Here is a 22,819-nt window from a genome sequence, read left to right as displayed (position 1 = left end):
ATTATATAATAAAGAACAAATTAATACTCAAATGGAAAAAAAAGAAAATATATCTCAATTCAAAATATTAGTAGAAAATCAATACAGTGCTGATTAGTTAGGCTGCATCTGAGGTTAACTTTTCTTTTTAGCTGCTCTGTATTTGATTTAACATGTAGTTTAATCACTTGCTAAATCACTGGGCTATGATTCAGCTTATAGAATTTGTAACGTGCCCACACTATAGCAAAGCAGGAAATCTGTGATGTTACCATAAAAGGCATATTAATTTTACCGCTAAATACAGTGCATTTTAATTCATAGTAAAAGTGTTTCTGTTTATAGACTAATATTAATTCAGACATTCTATTAATTCAGACATTATCACTATCGCAGAGCAGCTGATATCAGAATACCATCATCTATACAATTTACTATTTTAATAGCTTGTTGTTCTTTCCATTGGTCCATTAAGCTTCTAAAACGCTTTTAACACAAAGATTGTTAATCACACTCCTTTTCTTTAAACCTAAACAGAAGCTTTTGTTTTTCTTGCACATTTTCTCAGTGAGTTGTTTAAAAAAAGATTATGTTTAGAAAATAAAAACAGAGGCATTACCATTTTCTCCCTCTCTGTATTTTTTTGTTTTCTCTGTGTGCATGCCTATCTGTAATAATAGAAAGCATCAGGTAATCCTTAGTTCATATTACAAACAAGGAACTGAAAAGACATCTTTTGCTCTTCTGCTGACACCTCAGAGTGTGCCTTCACAGCAAGGTAGAACATCGCTGGTTATGGTTCTCTGCATTTTCTTTCAAAGACAAACTGGCTTAAGGAAACCCTGCTCTTTCTCAGACCCTCTCTACTGCTGATTCCTAACTATGTGTATAGCAGTGTGGTACATCAGACCCACGTGTCTTATCTTTTTAAATTTTGCAGCTTATTTTTGGTGTAGATCAGTTCACAGACCCAGTTTACTACACTGTCTCACAGTCACAGCAGCTATGGCGAAGAGCACAGTGAGGAAAGGAGGAGGTGGCTTTGTGGCAGATGAGGTTAGAAGCCCCTCAGAGTTGATGTTGCTGGTTGGACGGAAAGACTGGTGAAACTATATCCTACATCTCCAGTCACACAAGTAATTCACTGCACACCGCGTTCTCCTGCAGGACAGATCCGTGGTGGTCAGCAGAGCACGAATTGAAAGGTCAGGCAGGGTCAGGGGCTCGTGCTCGGTATGCAACACTCAGATTGGGAGCTCTCCTCTGATTCCCCTTTCTGCCTCACTGGGCCCTGCTAGGACTGAAGCTCATCATAAGAAGTCATGTTGGAGCCTTCTCCTTGAACTTTTGGAGATCTCTACATACCTTCTCTTCTCTCCAGTGACGTGAAAGTTAGCCAAAGGCGAAATAGGCAGCAAGGTCATGAGTATCCGTTGCTGAGGCCCTCTTGTGCCCTAGGTCACTACCATCTTTGCCTGTGCCTACAGCTGGCTGGGCAGTAGCAAGGACGTAGGCAAAGCTCTGGTAGCCCAAGCTGTTCAGAGAATTAACTCCTAATGAAGATGAGAAGGTATCAAATGGTATCAAGGTAAAGGCATCAAATGCATAGGTTAACTAGAAATAACAGAAAGTTGTCATTAACTAATCTTCATTGTGAATTGTAACACAAAATTTTCAGACATAAACATGCGATTTCCACATGACAGTATCACTTTCCTAGTCAGATTAGTGTCTGACCTACTTCTCAAAAAGGTGAGCTCAATATTTGGTATTATTCACAGGTAATGACTTTGTGCCTTCCACCTGTTGAACTGAATTTGACTTTCAGATTTGGCTCATGGTCCTTGTATAGCACTATCAAATTACTGTATCAGGTAGAACACACACAGACTGGTTGGCTGCTTCTGTACACAGAGATGGATGAAAAGTTCAGCTAATATTTTCAAGAGTGATTAATAGTTGTTGGGGCTTTGATTTTTTTAGGAAGTAGGCACTTTGGGAGAGGTATTCTGAGGGCTGGTGCTTACATCTTTTTGGACACACCAGCCATTCTCCACCGACTCTCAAGAGTACATGGGCTCACTGTCACTGACCAGTTATCCAGTCTTAGCCTTTGTATGTGTAATAATAAATCTTCAGTCCCAAACTTTAGAATCATTTTTTTTTATCAATCATGGTGGCATCATGCACCTCATTTCTACGAATTATATAAAAATAATATGAAATATTCTGAAAATAATTTAGAGGTCAGTGAGTAAAATTTATTTTCATAACAATTGTCAAATGTTAATGTAAATGACATTTCTTTTGCAAAAGCCTTTTTCATTGAGATTTACACCCAACTTTTCCATCAATGAATTTACCAGGCTCCATTTTAAAATAAGTTAGGTAGTATGCCTCTAGTGACCCTTAACAGAAGCACTTTTCCAGAAAGTTACTGTTTTCACGGACAGACCTTTTCTAATTTTCAGCAACATTTATTCACAGACAGTTGATATCCTTTTTGTGTACAGCAGCAATAATCCTTCAGTTTAATATCTTACTTCCTGCTGTGATAATATGTATGATGCTCTTCTTACCCTTTGTTTCACTAGACTATGCAATCCAGGCTTGTAGACTCCTCATGGTCACCACAGGCTAAGCCTACATTAGAAAGCACTGAAGTCCAACAGAAGCAGATTTCCTGCGTGAAACGTGGTGCTGAGTCTCCAGTAGCTACACTAGATACCTTTTGAAGGTTTATCTCAGATTAACTCTAGTCTGATCCTGCAGGCTGAACACACTAGGAGCTCCCCTGAGGTGCACATTCCAGTTTTGTTTCATCCCTAGTAGTCCTCCTACGTACCTCTCCCAGGAAAGAGGACATTCCTCTTCCCTGAGCTGGTGCCAAGAGCTGTGTACTGCATGCAGGGTTTTGTACAACAGTACAAACGCCTCAAACAACATAATTTTGAGGAGGAAGTTTGATTCTGTTCCTACGAGACACATATACTGTGATCTTTACAAACTGCTTGATTGCAGCTAGAAAAAAGTTTAATAAGGTTGTTTTTTCTATGCCCTTTCAGAAGTCGCTAGTTTTCAGTAGTGTCTCAGCTATATGTGGGAGATTTGTTGCTGGAATATCTGCAGCCAGCTACGAAACAGGGTTTGGGTGACTGACTTGAGATTAGTCTTGTGTTTTGAAAGGAATTACTGTGAATTTGTTTTGAAAGGAGTTACTGTGAATTGTCCAGTTTTGTAATTGCTGGCATTGTGGTTTGGACTGGATATGCTTGACTTGGGCAATGACCAGTACCTAATGGCAATAAAGATGACAGATGACACCTGATTCCCTCAATCAGGCTGCTGAAGATACACAATGCTGCTTCTCTGATAATTGGCAGAACCACAGTGCATCTTGTATTCAAGGGTTTCTATGAGGGAGTTGAATCGCATATTGCAATCAGTTCAAATCAACTCCATTCACTGCATTAGGCTAACTTTGATCCCCTAAAAATAATTTTAAATGATAAAGAACTATGCGTAACTTTACAAGCACATTAAAATGTCAGGCAGTATGCGATACCATGCTGACATTTGAAGATTGCACTTTGTAGAAAACCAAAGAGGAAATTTATATCCAGAAGTAAGATAGCTTCCTTGTTTCACTAGTAAAACAGTGCTGTCAGTGGAAGAGGAAAACAGGGAGGGGAAAGGATCAAATTCATTTTCAAGGATCAAACTGAGTTCAGGGCAGATGCTGGAGAGACGAGAGTGTTTCATTTGGCACTAGGTGCATGGAAATGACAAGCAAATACAGAAACCCTTGTTTAACTCTCAACTGGTACATTGTCTATCCAGGATCCAAGAGCATGACCTTCCAGAAGGCCATGATCTGTGAGGTTTAATGCTGCTGCTCATCAGTGAACTGACCCAATGTGAGAAGAAAATTGTACACAAATGCAACCACAGATTATTGAATGTGTCTTAAATCAAGAATGAGAGCAAAAGAATTTGCTAAAACACAGAATGCTTTACATTCTGGAAAAAGCTCAGCATTTTAAAGTCCAAGCTTCAGTAGCATTATTCTGTTGGCTAAGAAGGTGAAAGGCAAAGAACAAAAGAACATTGTTTTGCTAGGAATATTTGTGATGCCATTCATCGTTTCATGTTGTTCTTAAATAACACTGCAGGCAATGTTATATTATTGCTCAAACTAAACGTAGACAATTGCTAAAAGCAACCTATTTCTTCAGAAATACAGAGAAATACTGTTCTCTTATTTCCACTAGCAGAAGGTTAGGTTTTTCAGTAGATACATTATATAATAGAATCTGAAAGACGACAATAACTACCCTGTACTTAGAACAAGAAATAACTTTTTGTTGGCAGTTTTTAACATTCCAATGACCACACTCCTAATCTAAAAAGGAACTTTTTTTCAAAATAACAAAATGTTTAAGGAAGTAATTAAAGAGAAAAAGCAGCTACATTACAGGAGAACTGAGAGAGACTGGAAGCTGTGGTAATAATCAGAGCTTCCAATTTCACAGGCTTTCTAGGACAGCCTGAAAAATAGTTGGAGGAATAAACTACAGATTAACTATGAGAACTATGTTTGGATTCTCCCTCATCCTGAGTTTCTGTACAGCAAGCAGGTAGGGAAGAATTTTGCTGAAGGATTGCATAAAGACATTGTAGGTAATGCAACGCTATCAAAACCCACAATATAGTAACATTCTAGGGGGAGGATGGTAAATGCTTAGGGAATTAAGTTCTACATGGATCTGGATATTAGACCATCTTAAAGACTGCCTGGAGAGCTGATGTGAACCCAGGTGTTCTGCCTATCTTTAAATCTGTAAAATCTTAGTTAATACACGTGTTAAATTAACATGAATTGATTATATTCAAACATGATTAGAAATAAGTGTAAAGCAAGACAAAAGCACCAAGTGAAATCAGATCCATGGAAATTCATGAAAGGTGTTTCTTCTTGCAAACGAGCATACGTAACAAAACCATACATAAACATTAACTAAGAGTATTAAAGAAGAAAATATTCACCCTAGCAATATCTGAATTTTCTGTGTGCTACAATGACCTTTATGGACAATAACAAATTTACACTTCAGCATTTTGAAGGAAATTGGAACAACAGCTCAGGAGTTCACTAGAAGCATCAAAGCAGAAAATACAGCTCCAAATAAGAACTGAGCACACAGCACTATACAGAGCTGCACCATGATGGCACTATACAGAGCTGCACCATGATGGCAGTTTTGCTACTAAGCAGGACTTGAGTGGAATTTCCAACCTGAAGGCTTTCATTTCCTAAACACCAACCCTAACAAGAACTCCAGCTGAAGCAGGACATGTTGGTCTCTGAGACTCACACACAGTCTCTCTGGGTTGGGCAGGATTTCAGTACAGATCCACAGCTCCCTAACCGCAACCGTAACTGTAACTCTAATCCTAATATGAACCTTACCAAGCAACAAAGCACACTGACTCTTCCCATTTCCAAAACACTGCTGAGCCACATTTCCTTCCTATACCAGCTCTTATCCCAACCGCTTCATCTAAGAAAGACTTCAGTTGAATTCCCACTCTGAAGTCCCTCACTTCCCTCACCTTAATCCTCAAAACACCTCAATCACCACATCAGCCTCCAAAAGAGTGAGGAGCTATAGCCCTGTACTGACCCCAGCCCTCATCCTTCATCTCCTGGATGAGCAAGACTGTACTGAACTGAACCCTAACCACAGTCCTACCCAGCTGAAAAGCATATGGACTCTTTCTACCTCCAGAAGATTGCAGAGCCCCAGCTCCAGGCTTTGCATGACACTAATGCAATTCCTACTCTCAAGGCTCACAGCTCCCTAGTTATTACACATATCCTAGTCTTTTTTCTCTAATTAAATGAAATGCTTTACTCTAGGGAGACAAGCACCACCACCCAACCTATTCGGCAGAATTGAGATTTTTATATTTTAATTAAGAGCTGCATGTTTCCTACTGAAGTGGAAATACATGTCTGTGATTTGGGAATATGTGAATTTTTAAGGAAAGGATAAGGTAGGATTTGACAGAAAATGTGAAGCTGTAATTAAATTTTAAAACAAAACAATCTTGTTAAGGTGAGAGTGAAAGAATATAAAAATACAAGGAACTGAATGCTCTACTATGTGCAAAGCAATGGAATGACAGCTTTGTGAAGTTCCCTTCTTTTTCTTCAAAGAAGGGTCTTAAACTCTTTAGGCTTCTGTTCCAGCTTCCTCTAAACTCACAGCCTCAGTTTCTGATTCTAATACATGAAAAGGAAACATGTAAACAATGCTGATCAAATTGGCAAAAGTCTTCACATGGGCTTCTGTAGGAGTAATGAGAGTGGTTCAGCTGCTCCAGTTCAAGCTTCCATCTCATTTAATCATTGCAATGTGCTCTGTGGCTGCACTGAAGGGGAGGGCGATCGCTCCTGCCTTGAGGCGCTTTGCACAGCGCAGAGAAGCATGCATCCTTGTGGGAGTGCCCCTTAGGCCTCTGCCTTTGAAAAGAGCCCTTCGCTTGGAGCCCAGCACCACAAACTGGACACGTGCCCTGCACTCAGCATGGGGAGAAGATATCGGAAGGATCTGACTTGCTGTGCATGTCTGTGTGGCATCCAGGGCACTGTGAATTTCACAGCCTGTCCTTGGGAAACGATGGTGCTGTACAGGACAGGCTGCGACAGGGAGAGCTTTTCTTGTACTGTGCCTAGAATGGGAAAGTGAGTTTCCAAGTCCATTCAATCAACATTGGCTCCATCTAGAGCATCATTACAAAAACAGTTGGAATTTTATGTGATGCGGAGGCTTGTCCCAAAAGATCGGGACTGAGGACATCAAACTCATTTTATATAGGTCATCTGCAGTCAATCTGCAATCAATAAACCCCAGTTATTATCACAAACAAGTGAAAGGTTTTTTTATCCTAACACAAATCAAGCTTTAAATATACCTATACTCACATGTGACGCTTTTCTGTGATAGATCTGTTAAGTGCTTAAAAGGAGAAATCATTACCATTCTGCATATGGAGTACCTATGGCTAAGAGAGAGAAAGCAACTTGCCTGAAGCAACATGGAAGGTCAAAAGAAGGTCAGAATAAGGAGTAAAATGTAGAAATTGGATGTTCTGGCTTAGTATTTGGGCCACTAATAAGCCAAATCTTTTATGAAAGACTTTACAAAGCTCACTGCAAACATTATTCAGACTCAAAAATTTTGGATGTCAGGAACCTCATGAGGTTCAACAAGGGTAAGTGCAGAGTCCTGCACCTAGGGAAAAACAACCCTAGGCACCAGTACAAGCTGGGGGCTGACCTTCTGGAGAGCAGCTCTGCAGAGAGGGACCTGGGACTGCTGGTGGGTGACAGGTTGACCATGAGCCAGCAATGTGCCCTTGTGGCCAAGAAGGCCAATGGTCTCTTGGGGTGCATTGGGAAGAGTGTTGCCAGCAGGTCAAGGGAGGTGATCCCGCCCCTCCACTCAGCTCTGGCAAGGCCTCATCTCGAGTACTGTGTCCAGTTCTGGGCTCCCCAGTACAAGAGAGACATGGAGCTACTGGACAGAGTCCAGCGTAGGGCTACAAAGATGATCAGAGGGCTGGAGCATCTGCCCTACGAGGAACGGCTGAGAGAGCTGGGCCTCTTCAGCCTGGGGAAGAGAAGACTGAGGGGGGGACTCTTTTCAATGTACCTGAAGGGAGGGTGTCAAGGGGACGGGGACAAACTCTTTTCAGTTGTCCCATGTGACAGGACAAGAGGCAATGGGCAGAAATTGAAGCACAGGAAGTTCCGCCTGAAGGTGAGGGGGAATTTCTTCACTGTGAGAGTGACAGAGCACTGGCACAGGTTGCCCAGAGAGGTTGTGGAGTCTCCTTCTCTGGAGATCTTCAAGGCCCGCTTGGATGCAATCCTGTCTAACATGCTCTAGGTGACCCTGCTTGAGCAGGGTGCTTGGACTAGATGATCTCCAGAGGTCCCTTCCAGCCTCAACCATTTTGTGATTCTATGATTCAAACAATTATCCAAAGTGTCTGCAATCCAGATTTTGTTGTATTGAGCTTGTGCATTTAAAACCAGAGAGGAAAGCTGACTAGAAATAAATCAGTGTGTTTGCACCAAGCAAGCTGAAGGAAAACTCTAGACACTTAATATGAAACTTGTAACAAGTGTATCACAGTGCACATCTGTGTTTCTTTCAGAAACTTGAGATTGGTAATAAGCATAAGGAACAGACTTTTAAAAATAAACACTCAAAGACAAATTATTCTTCTGTGTAATTTTGCTGATTACAGTCTCTTAAAATAAGAGATAAATTGTGCTAATGTTTTGTTTTGTTTTGTTTACTTTACTTTACTTTTTACAATTTGGCAGCTTTGCTTCATGCCTGAAGGTCATAAGCTCTCTAGATTCTTTTCTGCTTTTACCTTGTAAAGTAGCTTGTGGCCTGGAGGTCTGAGTCCTGGGGACGAAGGTTGTCATACACATACTTCAGATCCTGAGTGCTATTTAGTTCAGGCAATCCTGCATGCAGCATCTTAAAATAATAATAAAAATATATATATCATTAGTCTACTGTATTAGTTAAAAGCTATTTAAATGAAATGGGACTACTGCTCTCTGGAGAAGTGTATCATTCTCCATTAACAAGGGAGGGAGCTGAGAGTATTTCTGGTATTTCTGTTAGTTGGATAAGTTAGGTTCAAAAGACAGATAATGCAAATATTCTGCTTGTTGTAACTAAAGTTACAATGAGGTGAGACAACTGTGTGTGTCCAGTTACCCATACAACTCTCTCCAGGCACTTTAAAATGTCAGCAACAAAAATAATTTCAATTCACTTCAAAATCTACTGATTTTTCTTAATGATCACAGTCAGTTGAGTGATGCATTGCATGTACTGGAGAAAAAAATTAATTCCCTCACATTGCTCTGAAGGAAATATATATGAATTTGCAATCACTACTTGAGCATTATTCATTGATATTTATGTCTACAGCAGACAGAAAGGCCACTGAATTTTGAGGATAAAGTCAAAGAGAAGCATTGTTTTTGTTTTAAGGTTTGGTAGAGAGATGCATAAAGAAAGTGGAAAAGGGATAGGGCCATATGTTGTTTTCCTTATTCCTGCAAACCTTCTGGGTATTTTTAAAGCCAAGTTTTAATGTTTTGTATATTTTATTTTTGGCATTATGAGGAAAATTTTGCTTCATACCAGACCCAGTCTGTACCACCACTGGACAGTTAAATTACTGTTTCACAGAGTTCTGACTAGCAAAGAGCAAAAAGATAGATAGCTTGATGAGGTGAATTTAAGTAGCTTATTTTCTTGACTGGGTGAAACTTGATAAGTGAGTTGACAGCAGGGGTAGTAACAACATTCAGCACTTAAGGACATGCAGTGCTATTTATTTGTATGTCTCTAACCCAGTTATAAAAGCTGGTAACAGCTTCTGTCCTTTTAAAAACAGGGAATTGTATCACAGGCAAATGAAACTTCTTTCCTTGCATTAGAATAGAGAACAATGCCAGTTAAGAATATAATATGACTCTTGCCTGAATGATCTGTAGTGCAACTAAAAACCAGAACCTTTTGGGATTTTTTGCATTGCAGAAGATGGAAAAACATTTGCTGAAGAAGCAAAACATGTCTTTAGCTGGGCAGCACCTACACAGTGCTTTGTTGGCTACAAGAAGTCCTAGAAGATTATTTTAATGTTTCAATCCTCTTATTCCATATAGAATATCCTCTTTCTTGTTTCTATTCCATCGGTGGATGAGACTTCTTAAAACTGTGGTGAGTGACCCTAGATGCTAGTTAGACAAGACATGGAGCAACTATTTGGAAAACACCTATAGGTCACCTAAGAAGTGACTAAAGTGACAAAATATAAGAATCTAGTGCCATTTCTGATGCCTAGTGTAATTCACCCAGCCTTCAGCTGCTGCTCCAGAAGGCCATGGGCTCCCCTAGGAGACTTGCTACATCTGCTACCCTTATACAAAAGTCTCAGCTACCCCAGGGGAAATAAAATGTCAATAGAAGCCTAAACAAATGCATGCATTACTCCCTTCTTTTGACCCCACGTAAGTCTTGACCTACCACACTTGAACATCAGAGACTTTATAACCCACTGAGTGAAGCTGTGTGTAAAGCCCAGCTCACCATCCTGTGTAAAATGAACAGTGTTGGCATGCAGTCTCAATGCAGGGTCCTCCAAAACAGGAATCTTTACTGATCCTCTTCTCCCAGATGGTGTTTCTAAGTTGTAGAAAGCTGAAATTACTGTTCTGGGGCCAGAGGATGCTGGAGAAATAAATATTCCATGTAGGCACAATGTCTCCTGTTTTACTCTATTAGTTCTACTTGTTTCTACCTGTTTCTCCATCCACACTATAGGCATCTGGATCAATTACTTGCTGTCTCATGTCACCTCTAAGCTCTTGTTAATAATTTTCTATCTGAAAAATCTTTATGACAGTAATGGATTTTGCATTTTTTATAAACTAGTCAAATGGTGTTTGTGTTCTCTGGAAACCCATTTTATAATAGTTCACATCAATTCTTTAGTAAGAGAAAAGCTGAAGAACTGCAGGCATTTATGCAGCTGAACTCTGCCAGCAAGACTCTTGGGCCTGCCACAGATGTTCCTACTTTTGAGAGTGATGGGAACTTCATGGATTATTTCTTACTCCCAGTAGCAAACACTGGAATGGTTCTAGAAACATGCTCCTCACCACAAAGAAAATGCCTTAAGTCTCATATTGGGCCAAGAAAACGACTTGTGGTTCATAATCGCAGTTTGCTAAAAACCACTAGCAATTACTGACCATCAAGAGCAGAGTATACAACTCCTGTCAAGCATGCACTTTTTGGAAATGGCCTTATTCGGATTTTTTAACTACATTTTACAAACAGTATTTCAGAACATAGAAGATGAGAGGGGAAGGTAAAATAGATGATGCAGATTTTCACACGTTTAGAAAAATCTCAGATTGTCATTCATTGAAATAGGCAGCAGTTAGTTCAATCCTTACAGTTTGTAACTGATGTCCCATTTCTAGTGAATAACCAGACTCCCCTTTACAAATATAACTGGGGAAAATGAGGCATTTTTAAATTCATCCCCCTCCTTTTTTTTTTTTTTTTTTTTTTTTTTTTTTTTTTTTTAATACAGTGTCCATCAATGGAATGGTAGCATGCTGGCACTTATTCTTCAATTACGAAATGCAACACAACCAACTGAACTGCAGTTCATTGCCAAATGCTAAATGCATGTATCTACAATACTGATTTATAGCAGTCCTCTTACCTCTCCCCACAGATTAGGAGAAATAAAAGGAGATGCAGCATGCCCTGAATATAGAGAAATCTGAGCTATAGCCAAGCACAGATAGCTGGCTATTTCAGCGATCTTGCAGAGAACATTTTCCTACCTCCTTCTCTCTGTTTCCCAGGGTAATCTAACATCAAATTCTCTGTGGACTGCAGAAAAAGAGACTGCATCAGGAACAAGGGGATTGGCAGAGGGATAGCCATTTTTGTAGCATGCAGTTTAGGATTTAAAAATCTATCCAGAAATGCAGAAATAATTGCTATGGACCAGGGGACATGGGTGCTCCTGAATTTTCTAGAGGCTCTTCTACTTCTTGGACAGTATTTGCTACACCTGTATCTTGGACAGTATCTACTACTTCTTAGACAGTATCTGCCACACTGTTTTCAGCCAATGTGGTTACCATATGCTTGCTAAAATTATGCTTTATGATGGGAATGCAGTTTTGCTGCACATTTGTGAGTGCTTAGAAGCAGGGTTCAAAGATTTAGGGCAAACCTTTCTGCTCTGTATTGTGTAATGACTTAATTCACAATGCACAAGGATCCGTGGACAAGACAGAAACATGATAAGCAAATTCCAGTTATTTTTTCTCTCCCTATCACAGAAGTTGAAGCTGAAGCAGTTTTTATAGAGAGACTTCTTGACTGCTCCCCAGTCTCAATAGGGATTCTATTAACAACCGTGTAAAGACCTTTTTCATGTACAGACCAGTTACCTAGGCTTTGCCCTGGGCCCTGGATTTGAGCTTTAGAGGCATGTCTTAGCCAAGTAACTGAAATCACTTTGCAAATACTAGTTAATTTAATATTCTCATTCCGCATATAAGGTGCGAAAGTTCTGTCATTATCTTCTCACAAGCAAGTAAACTGCAGCATAAAGAACTTACAGTGTCTGCTACAGCATGTGAATCAGTGGGAACATTAAAGGATAAAAACTCTCAAGGGTCTTTAATGCTTCTTGTGTAAAAGGATTTTGTACAGTCTCAATGAGCACAGCGCTTGCTCTTTCCTGTATTTGCCCTCCTACGAAGCGAAGGTGGAATTGTGCAAAAAAAACAGTCCAGTGGCACCGATGTTAGCTGCAGTGCTGCTATGTACTTGACATCAGCCACTCTGTGGACTACTTAGTTTTTTTGTCTTGTTGTAAGCATGAAAGGGATTGATAAACAATTGCTTGAAGACCCAGAAAAAGCGCTAAGTGAAATTTTTGAATGTAAAATTTGTACCCTGAGTTCTTGTACAGTTTCTTCAATTTTGCCAAAAAGGATCCATTAGAAAAGGAAAAACAGAAAACCTAGTTTTGCTTTTGTTAGATATTTACACATGAAATTCGATGCTCATAGATAATTTTCTTGCACAGAAAGTATCAGCTGGTACCTCTTTAAATCCCAGTGCTTCAGGAGGCAGCAGCAAAGTCTTAGAAGGGAAAAGGACACCAGAGGAAATTGATTTTTGGTTTCATCCTCAAGCTTCTTACCATCTCCAGCAGGTTCAGAAGTAACTGGCTGTGTTTCCTGACTATATTATAAGCTCGACAACAAAGCTCCACAAAATCTTGGAAACGCTGCGGGTTTTTTCCACCTTCTGTGATGAAATACTCCATCTCTGATGTGAAGATGAAGGGAGCTCGATCCCTTGAAAAGAGAACAATTGCATGAAGAATTTCACAGAAAAAAAATCATGCAAGATAGTTAATACTTGTAACTCATTATTCACATTTGTTTCTCCAGTATTACCTTCCTCGTTATTTCATCCCTCCCTTCCTTAAATGTGGACAGCTCTGTTTCTCTGTTTGGTGGCACTGATTAATTGTGGCAGAGAAAGGTCTCACAGCAAGAGCTTCCTAGTGAGAATCCAGTAACTGAACAAGTTTGAGGCTTACTTATTTTCCTTTAACATATTTTTATTTTTTCTTTTTAAACTCTCATTGCTTTTATTTCCTGATTCCTGCCTGAATGTGAATCTGGAAACATATTCTCTCTTGGCATTTAAATGTTGTACTCGAACAGTATGGGATATAATTATCAACTCCCTACTAGACAAGAAGCATATTTAAGAAACAAACTAGAATTGGACTATCCAAAAAAGAAAAAAAATTACCCATAATATATGGTGCTGCTCTTAAATATACAGCTTTCTGAAGGCATGTTTCTGACCCAAGTTACAACAGAATAAACCTAAATACTTTCACTTGTTTTCTACACAGTTATTCTGGATTCACCCTAAACTAAATAAGAAGCAGAACTTGACACCATGTCCTGTCTTTTTTTTTTCTTATCACTTGCACCATTTGTAGCTATGGTATGGTATTGCAGAATAAAATGAACTAGCCAGGCTTCTGCTAACAATCCCATCATAGCTTCAGAAAGGCCTGAAATACTGCATCCTAGCACAGAAAAAAATACAGCAGTGATTTACTCATCAAAACTGTGTATTCAGATGCATGTAAACAGATTAGATGGCTATATTCCAAGGAAATATGTACAGGAGGTTAACCATTAATTTGAAATGAATTTGAATAATCTAAATATTCAAGGGAAGCTCAAATGCAGAAACAGATTTGAGGATGTAAGTTTGTTTCTTGCTAAAACCTCACGTGGGCTGAGCCTGACCCCACTCTGCTTGTTGATTCCTTCTTAAAAGAGACTAAAAAGACTTCCCAGGAGGTTTTCTACATTTTCCTATGGAACTGTTTACCTTGTACTACTGTGGAAAAAAGTCAAGTTGCAGTGAGATTCCATGCTACAGCTGGAGGTCTTAGCCTCAAGAAATGTTTAGACTGTTTTCCCATCCTTACTACTGGAAATATTTCCTGTTTTGCATGAAGCCACCTTTAAAAAAAGATCTCCCATAGTCACTGGTCATCTCAAAGCAGCCCAATTCATTAAGTTTTTACAACACATCCTTCAGTTTCAGAGAGGTAGTACTAGAAATGATGAAGATCCACAGCATTCATTCTTACTCTTTCCTTTTACATTTTTCTCTATTGTGCAACATGTGATTTTGTGACCTGCCTCTAATTAATATTTTAGCTTATCTTTTAACAGAGATATATAACATTGACATAAAGTCATATAAAGACATTGATGCAATTTGAACCACAGAAGCCAATTTGTTGAAACCAATACAAAAGAGAGAGAGAGCTAGAAAGTTAACACTATTAGTATTTTCACTTATCAGTGGACAGAATTTTAACTCAAATTCTGATTTGAAAGCATTTTGGCATCTTGACAATGTTTAAAAACCAAACCTCAGTTTCTCATCCGCAGTCAGGTCCTTGGGCTAAAAGAGCCCATGTCAAAATTGCTGCTTTAAAGCTCCCCTAACTTGTATTATGTTCAAAAATCATCTTTGATTTCTGATGTCCAACTATCAAAAGACACAATTTGTACATGTCCCTTGACAAAATAGCCCTTTCTGAACTGCTCCAAGTATCCTACATTAAGTTACTTGAGCTGAAAATAGATAGTGCAATCAGAAATTACTTTATTGGAAGAAATATGGCGTAAAACATTGTCGTGTTGGGCTTCAGGCCAGTTTCCACATAATGCAGTGACTGCAACATTGACCATTTTTTTTATTGCTGTTGCTAAAAGATTCATTTGAACATGTAACTCATACATGTTAGTATTTGTATTATTTGCAGATTAAGTTAAGTTGCATGAAGATTTTAAACTGTTTTACAAAGGTCTAAAGTTTCTCAGTGTCATTTAAGACTTTTTATTCTAAGGTGGCAGACCTGTCCTACCTTATTAATTTGGAAAATATGATGTAGAAAATTGCCTTCCCTTGGAGCATTTAAGCCTGGCTTTGCTCAAGGTTTCATGACATCAGAGTCTCTCCCCCATGCTAATCCTTGCAGTAAATCAGCCCCATGCCTGCAAGTATCTAATTAAGCTAGTTGCTCACGAAGGGAGCACCTTGCAATCAAAACAAAAATAACTTAGTATAGGAGACAAGATCCACTAGAAAGAACAGCAGAGTTATTTTTCATGACAATATTAAAAAACTAAGTTCTAGTGGGAGGAGATCCTTACTCATTGAACAGTATCTCTAGCATTTTGAAAAAATCAGATCTACAGGGCTGAATGTCTGTGCATACATGCAAAAGGTTTTTTGCTGCTTTTATAAACTCCTTTGGAATATAAAAACAGGTAGGAATTAGATAATCTAAAAATTACTGCAATAAAATTGCAAGTAGCCAATTTTGCAAGTCCACAGTCCATCATCCACGTGAAAATTTCCAACATCAGGAAACAATACCAGCTGTTTTAGACTCTGCAAGGAAAATAGTAATAGCTGTCATGGTTTTTCTAATTTATCACACATGAAGCTCACTCAGGTTCACAACCTGCATTTCTATATTAAACAGCTACATTTCTAATGGATAGCCTTGTATTACACGACAGCATTTCATCAAAAGATCAGCAATGCATCCAAAGCCCTCATAATAATAACTGTGAAAGACATATCACCCGTTTGGACATAAATCTCTTACATAATGCGTTCACACGAAGTCATCTAAAAGAGCTAACCATGAAACAAATATTGCATATCACAACATAAACTTAAGATCACAGCTAAGCCCTGTAACACTTTAAATCCACAGGATGCTTGAAGACCAGTGAGACTGCTGCACAGTCATGGGGAAAAGACCCCCTTGGCCTAAAATCTGTATCTATTTCAATCTGCTATTTCAATCAAGTTAATGAAACGGCTGGCACCCATTTAGCAAAAATGACTCAAGATGGTAGCTATTCTCTTAATGCTCTCCTTTGATGAGGTATTTTCAAGGAACAGCCTTCTACCTGTGGAACTTTAAATCTGTGGACCAAGAGCTTCTTCTTCCTCTTCTTCTTTTTTTTTTTTTTTTTTTTTTTTCCCTCTCTCTGTGGTGAAAAAAATAAAGAAGTGAAGCATCCTTGAATAACCTATTAAACTATGGGTTAGAATGTTGGATACCACCATTTCTAGTGAAAAAGCTAGGGACTGGTGTGGCTTGAGCAAGGCCAACCATGTATAGTCTGTAAGCACAGCTCCCACCAAAAGAATCATTAAAAATTCCTTATCACACCTCTTTTTCTTTTCCCTTTTCCACTAGATGATCTCATTAATGAGAAGGATTAATGAGCCCTTTGGTTTTATAATCAAAACCAGTCAAAAAGGCAATACCTTTACTTATGATAGAGTCTGTCTGCAGTGCTGGACCTTAATGGGTTATTTGTTGCTTCAGTTGTGACAAGGGAGTTTACTCAAGTCATTCATGGAAAAGCAAGGCCAGTTATGTTTTTTTTATTGTGTATTGCTTTCAGAGATTCAAAATTTTTATGGGAATGTGTTTTACAGTTCCTCTGGAGATTACGAATGTTTGGATGATACGTCATGAGAGGGAGGAAAGAAAGAAAACCTCAAGAAACTGAACAGATCATCATGCAAAAACAAACTTAGCTGGGGTGATGGGAACACTTACTAAGACTATACTATAGGTTAGAAATATGCTGCACCCTTAGAAAACCAGTTAGATTGTCAAGATTTGCTGGCCACTGCTATGAAACATCAGATGTAAGCTGATAACAAAACCTGTAATGTCAACAATAGTTTTAGTTTCTCCTATTACGAATCCTATGGTATAGAATATTTAGGAAAGATGTGTTGACTTCCTTTTTTATTAAGTAGCAAACGCAGACAGACAATCAAAAATGTATGACCTCTACTCTAGTCCAATCTAAACTTCCTAATAGTGGTGGTTAGGGAAAAGTGAAAAGTTCAAATCACACACAGTAGTATAACGAGCTCAGAACATTTTTTTTTTTCAGATGCAGTCCAAGCTATCATATGGACATAGGAGACAGAGTGTGAGAAACCATACAGAAGTGTTTGCAACTTAAAATCAGCTGTGCAATGGCATCTACCGCTGTATGTGCCTTGACTTCTTGAAAATAATTCAGGCTGAGTCAAGACTGCCTGAGAGTATTCAGCATGACTACACTGAATTTAGATACATCCAGTAAAATAGGAAAAGCTTTTAGGGATTGTTTGAATGTTTCCTCTACAGCAAAAGCCAAAAGCTTGTTTAAAAACACACACACAACACACATACACAAAGACATGCAGGCACGCTCACAAAATGAATGTGCTTATTTCTCTAGCTAAATGAAGACATCTAATCACAGTAATCATATGTGTATATTTGTAGACACAGAAAAAACATGAGCAAGCATAGCATTTGCATATATTAAAGAATTAGTAAAAAAACTGCACAGTAAAATTTGTCTTAAGCAACCACACACAGTGTCATGTAAAATAGGCCTGGCAGGGAGACCACAAGGGATAATCTAGTCCATCTTTCTGCTTACCAGAACAAGATCAACAACAATCATGCTTCCGAGAAGCTTATGTAGCCTGTTCTCAAAGACTCCTATTGGTGGAGTTCTACAATCTCCCTAAGAAATTCCTGATCCAGTATCTCCACTTACAGATTTTTTTTTCTTAATGCATAATCTAACTTTGCTGTACTTTCAGCCTACTAATTTTTGTTCTTTCCTAAGGGAACATGAGGATCCTGTCTTCTTTACAGCCTCTAATATATTTGCATACTATTATGATGTTTTCCCTCAATCTTCTGTAGATAATTGTTTCAATTTTTTCTCATATGCCATTTTCCTACATATCTGATAGTTTTAATAGTTTTCTCTGGACTCCTTGTAATTGGTCCACATCTTTTTTGAAATAAAATGTTGAAAGTATTCCAGCTGAGGTTTTACCACTGTCACATGACGCAAAAGGATTTCTTCACATTATGCTTTCCTAATAATATTCCATCAACTCATTCAGCTTGTGGTCTAACGTAACTTCAGATTTCTTTCTGAAAACTACCTGCAACTGCTAACCTTGACTTTTAACACAATCAAAAAATTCATGATAGATGTCTACTACAAAATTAAGAAACGTACTCTCTATCCCATCATACTGGCTGCTATGAAAATAGGGAAAGATATCAGTCCCCTAACAAACTGCAAAGGAATGCCATTTGATATATCATTCCTTTTTGACACAGAAACACAGGTAACCACTTTCTAATATTGTTTGTATAAGCAGATTGGCACTTTTTGTAATAGTTTTATCGAGATAGTGACTTCTGAACTGATGAGAATGTTATTTGTGAAAGTGGCAAATGTTCAACTAAGGATACATTAACTTACATCAAGTTATATGATATCGAATATTTCTTCTCTGTTTCATAAAATTACCTTCTACTGGAAAGAATAACTACTCAGCAAAGGTAGTCGCTCCAGGAAAATGCCACAGTGCTTATTTTTCTTGTGATCGTTGTTACAGGGATTATATTCTCTTGAGAAAGCATAGAATCTAAATGATGTAAACATATTTTAAGTGATCCCATAATAGAATATAGATCTCAGCTTTGCATAAAATATAAATACTTCCCTTGTTGAACTCAACAGCAGTTTTGCCACTGACTTCAATGAGGGTTGCTATTGCTTACATTATCACTGGCTTGTGTTGCAATACTGTTTACTTGACTTTTCTACTTTTTGTTTCTTTTACTGAAGAGGTCTTGTAAATAGTTCCACAGAGCTATATCTACTCAGAAAAAGAGTACAAAGCCACTCACTGGGACTATATTTCCCAAATCAGCCAGAACTGACGTATACTCATCTATGTCTAAACAAAATGACAGTCTGAATTTCAAATGCCAAACAGTAATTACAATGCTTTAAAAGGGAGTAGAAGAGAAAAATGAATTAACAAATTTTAAACAGCTTCCCACAAAACCAGAATTTATTTATCCTGAGGAGTTTACTCTGAATTCTATTTTTGATAGCTTTTATTTCCAGTAACAGACAGATGGAGACTCACTTGGCTAAGCAGGGAACTCATGACTATGTTTTAAGGCAAAAAGGAGATATATCAGACTGGCTACAAGGAGAAATATAGAGACCTTGCCCAAGCATACAAAAATGGTGTTAGGAAAGCCAAAGCTTAACTAGAGTTAAAACTGGCAATGGACTTCAAGAGCAACAAGAAAAACTTTACTGATACATTACAAGTAAAAGAATGAACATGGAAAATGTAGGCCTACTGCCAAATGAGTGACAGTTGAGCTATGCAAAATTTTCTTCAACCGTCTTCACTGACAACGTCTCTCAGGCCTTTCCTCTTACCAGGGAGGTTCAAGGAGGAGAGGAACTATCTGCAATGCGTGAGGGTTGAGTCACAGATTACTTGAGAGAACTCCATGCATACAAGTCCACAGGACCAGATGGGCTGCACCTGAGGGTGCTGCAGGAGTTGGACGATGTCATTGTGACAGCACTCCTTATCATCTTGGAAAGATTATGGAAAGTGGGGAATGTGCCTGATAACTGGAAAAAGCAAAAGCTGAATGTATTTTCAAAAGAATAGAAGAAAGAAAGACAATCCAGGAAAATACAGTCTCACTTCTGTCCTTGGGAAAATCACAGTGCAAGAACTCTCAGAAGCTGTTTCTGCGCAGATGAAGAAGAAGAGCAAAACATGCTTGACTAATCTGATTGCTTTCTCTAATGAAATGACTAGATCAGTGGATGTTGTCTACCTTGACGTTAGCAAGATTTTTAACATAGTCTCCCACAGCATCCCTGCATGCACACAATCACAGATTAGACGAGGTTGTAAGGGACCTGTGGAGACTGTCTAGTCCAGCCCAACCCTCTTCAAAGCAGGGTCAGTTAAAACAGGCTACTACTATGTCAAACTGTGTTTTGAATATCTCCAAGGATGGAGACTCCACCTCCTCTCCGGGAAGCCTGTTCCAATGTTCAAGAACCCATATAGTAAAGCTTTTCCTTATGTTTGAAATGTTTCCTCTGTTTAAATTTGTGCTCATTGCCTCCTGTCCTGTCACTGGACAACATGGAGAAGAGTCTAGCTCCCTCTTCTTTACTCCCTCCCATCAAGAATTTAGACACGCAAATAAGATCCCCCCTGAACTTTCTCTTTTCCAGGCAAAACAGTTCCAGATCTCTCAGCATCTCCTCTGATGTCTCCAGCCACTTAATCATCTTTGTGGCCTTTCACTGGACTTGCTCCAATAGGTCCATGTCCTCTTGTATGCGGAGCCCAAAACTGGACACAACACTCCAGATGTGGCCTCACTGGGGCTGAGTAGAAGGGAAGGATCAACTCCCTCAGCTTGCTGGCAATGCATGTCCAGGAGGCTGTTGGCCTTCTTTGCAGCAAGGGTGTGTTCTTGGGTTATGGTCAACTTGTTGTTCACCAGAACCACCACGTCCTTCTCTATAAAGCTGCTCTCCAGCCAGTCAGACCCCAGCCTGGACTAGTGCAGCCCCCAGGTGCAGGACTTTGCATTTGCCATTGTTGGACTTCATGAGATTGCTGTTGGCCCATTTCTCCAGCTTGCTGAGGTCTCTCTGAATGGCAGTGCCACTATCTGGTTTATCAGCCACTCCTCCCAATTTTGCATCACCTGCAAACCTGCTAAGGATTCATTCTGTCCTACCATCCTGGTCGTTAATAAAAATGCTCAGAAGTATTGGTCTCAGTACAGACTACTCATTAGTAGGAGCTGGCCTCCAGCTGAACTTCATGCCACTGATCACAAACCTTTCAGCTCAGCAGTTTTTCCAGTTTTCAGTCCACCTCACCATCCACTGATCTAGCTCATCCTTCATCAGTTTATTTATGAAGATGTTATAGGAGACAATGTCAAAAGTCTTGCTATAGTCAAGATAAACAACATCATAGAATCATAGAATTGGTAAGGTTGGAAGGGACCTCTGGAGATCATCTAGTCCAGCCCTCAACATTGCTCTTCCCTCATCCACCAAGCCAGTCATCTCATAGTAGAAAGCTATCAGGTTAGTCAAGCACGATATCCCCTTTGTAAATCCATGCTGACACTCCGTCACCTTCTCATCCTTCATTTGTTTCAAAATAGTTTCCAGGATTATTTGCTCCATTGCCTTCCCAGGGATCAAGGCAATGCTGACCAATTTTAGTTCTCCGGATCCTCCTTCTTGCTCTTGAAGAAGTGACATTTGCTTTTCTCCAGTCATCAGAAATCTGCCTCAATTGTCATGACCTTTCAAAGATAGTCGAGACCGGCCTTACAATGACAGTGGATAGCTCCCTCAGCATTTGCAGGTTCATGCCATGAGGTACCATGGACTATGTGCATCTCCAGTTTGTATATAAACAAACTGATCTCTCATCACCAAAGGAAAGTATTCCTTTCTTCACACTTTCCTATGCATCTCAGGGGCCTGGCATTCCTTAAGGCAAATCCTACTAGTAAAGACGGAAGCAAAGAAGGCATTAGGCACTTTGTCATCTTTCACGTTCCCTTTACCAGGTCCCTTGCCCTGTTCAATAACAAGCCCACATTTTCCCTACTCTTCCTTTTGCTGCCGATGTAGTTGTAAAAGCCCTTTCTTCTGCCCTTCAGAATCAATGGCAGGTAGACTTTGTCTTTCCTAACTCCTGCCCTGCATTCTTGGACAATATCTCTATATTTGTCCTGCATAATTTGTCCCTGCTTCCACTTCTCGTATCCTTCCTTTTCATCCTTGAGTTTAGTCAAGAGCTCCTTCTTCATCCAAGCATACCTCCTGCTGCCTTTGCTTGACTTCCTCTATATTGAGATAGACCAATCTTGAGTGTGGAGGAGGTGATCCTTGAAAATCACCTAGCTCTCCTGAACCCCTCCTCTCCCCAGGACTGGCTCCTACAGCATTCTTCCAAGGAGGTTTTGGAAGTGGTCAAAGTCTGCTCTCCTGATATCCAAGGTTGTGATCCTATACTTTGCCTTGTTTCCTCCTCTAAGGATCCTGAACTCCACCACTGCATGGTGACTGCAGCCAAAGCTTTATATATGAGACCAGTTCTTCCTTGTTTGTAAGTATGAGGTCTAGCAGAGCAACTCTCCTTAACAGGTTCTTGTTAAGAAAGAGTTAAGATTGAGTTAACTGAGTTAAGATGTTGTCCTCAATGCATTCCATAAACTTCTGACGTTGCTTGTTCCCTACTATGTTGCCTGTCCAGTAGATGTATGAGCAGTTCAAGTTTTCCATGAGGACCAGGGACTGTAAACATAAGGCTTCTTTCAGTTGTCTGAAGAAGGCCTCATTCTTCTTCCTGATCAGGCGTTCTGTAGTACCCACCACAACATTGCCTATCTTAGGCTGCCCTCTAATCCTGACCCATCAGCTTTCAGCTTGCTCATCGCATATCCCTATGCAGAGCTCCAGGCATTCCTGCTGCTCTCTCACAGCAAGGGTAAGTAAGTCCCACCTCACTGCCCTGGACTGTCCATCTGGAAGAGCCGCCTGTATCCAGCTGTTGCAGTACTCCAGGTGTATGAGCTATCTCACCACGTTTATGTGATCCCAATGAGACCATCATCCTGAAACTGCACACAGACCTCTAATTTCTCCTGTCTGTTCCCCACACTACGTGCA

At 39.5% G+C, this 22,819-nt stretch overlaps 1 protein-coding gene across 3 annotated transcripts in view; it reads right to left on the bottom strand.

Moving 5' to 3' along the window:
• Nucleotides 1-22,819, bottom strand: part of PIK3C2G (phosphatidylinositol-4-phosphate 3-kinase catalytic subunit type 2 gamma) — a 275,977-nt gene that overhangs the window by 61,995 nt on the left and 191,163 nt on the right. For all 3 annotated transcript variants that reach the window (XM_062591246.1, XM_062591238.1, XM_062591256.1), the window contains exons 25-26: nucleotides 12,820-12,976; nucleotides 8,431-8,540 (exon numbers count right to left, since the gene is read on the bottom strand). In XM_062591246.1, coding sequence (XP_062447230.1) covers nucleotides 8,431-8,540; nucleotides 12,820-12,976 — 267 coding nt within the window. The remainder of the gene's footprint in view (nucleotides 1-8,430; nucleotides 8,541-12,819; nucleotides 12,977-22,819) is intronic.

The sequence above is a fragment of the Rhea pennata genome, chromosome 1 (genome assembly GCF_028389875.1).
Source record: "Rhea pennata isolate bPtePen1 chromosome 1, bPtePen1.pri, whole genome shotgun sequence".
Taxonomy (NCBI): domain Eukaryota; kingdom Metazoa; phylum Chordata; class Aves; order Rheiformes; family Rheidae; genus Rhea; species Rhea pennata.
This window is presented reverse-complemented; position numbering and strand designations above follow the sequence as displayed.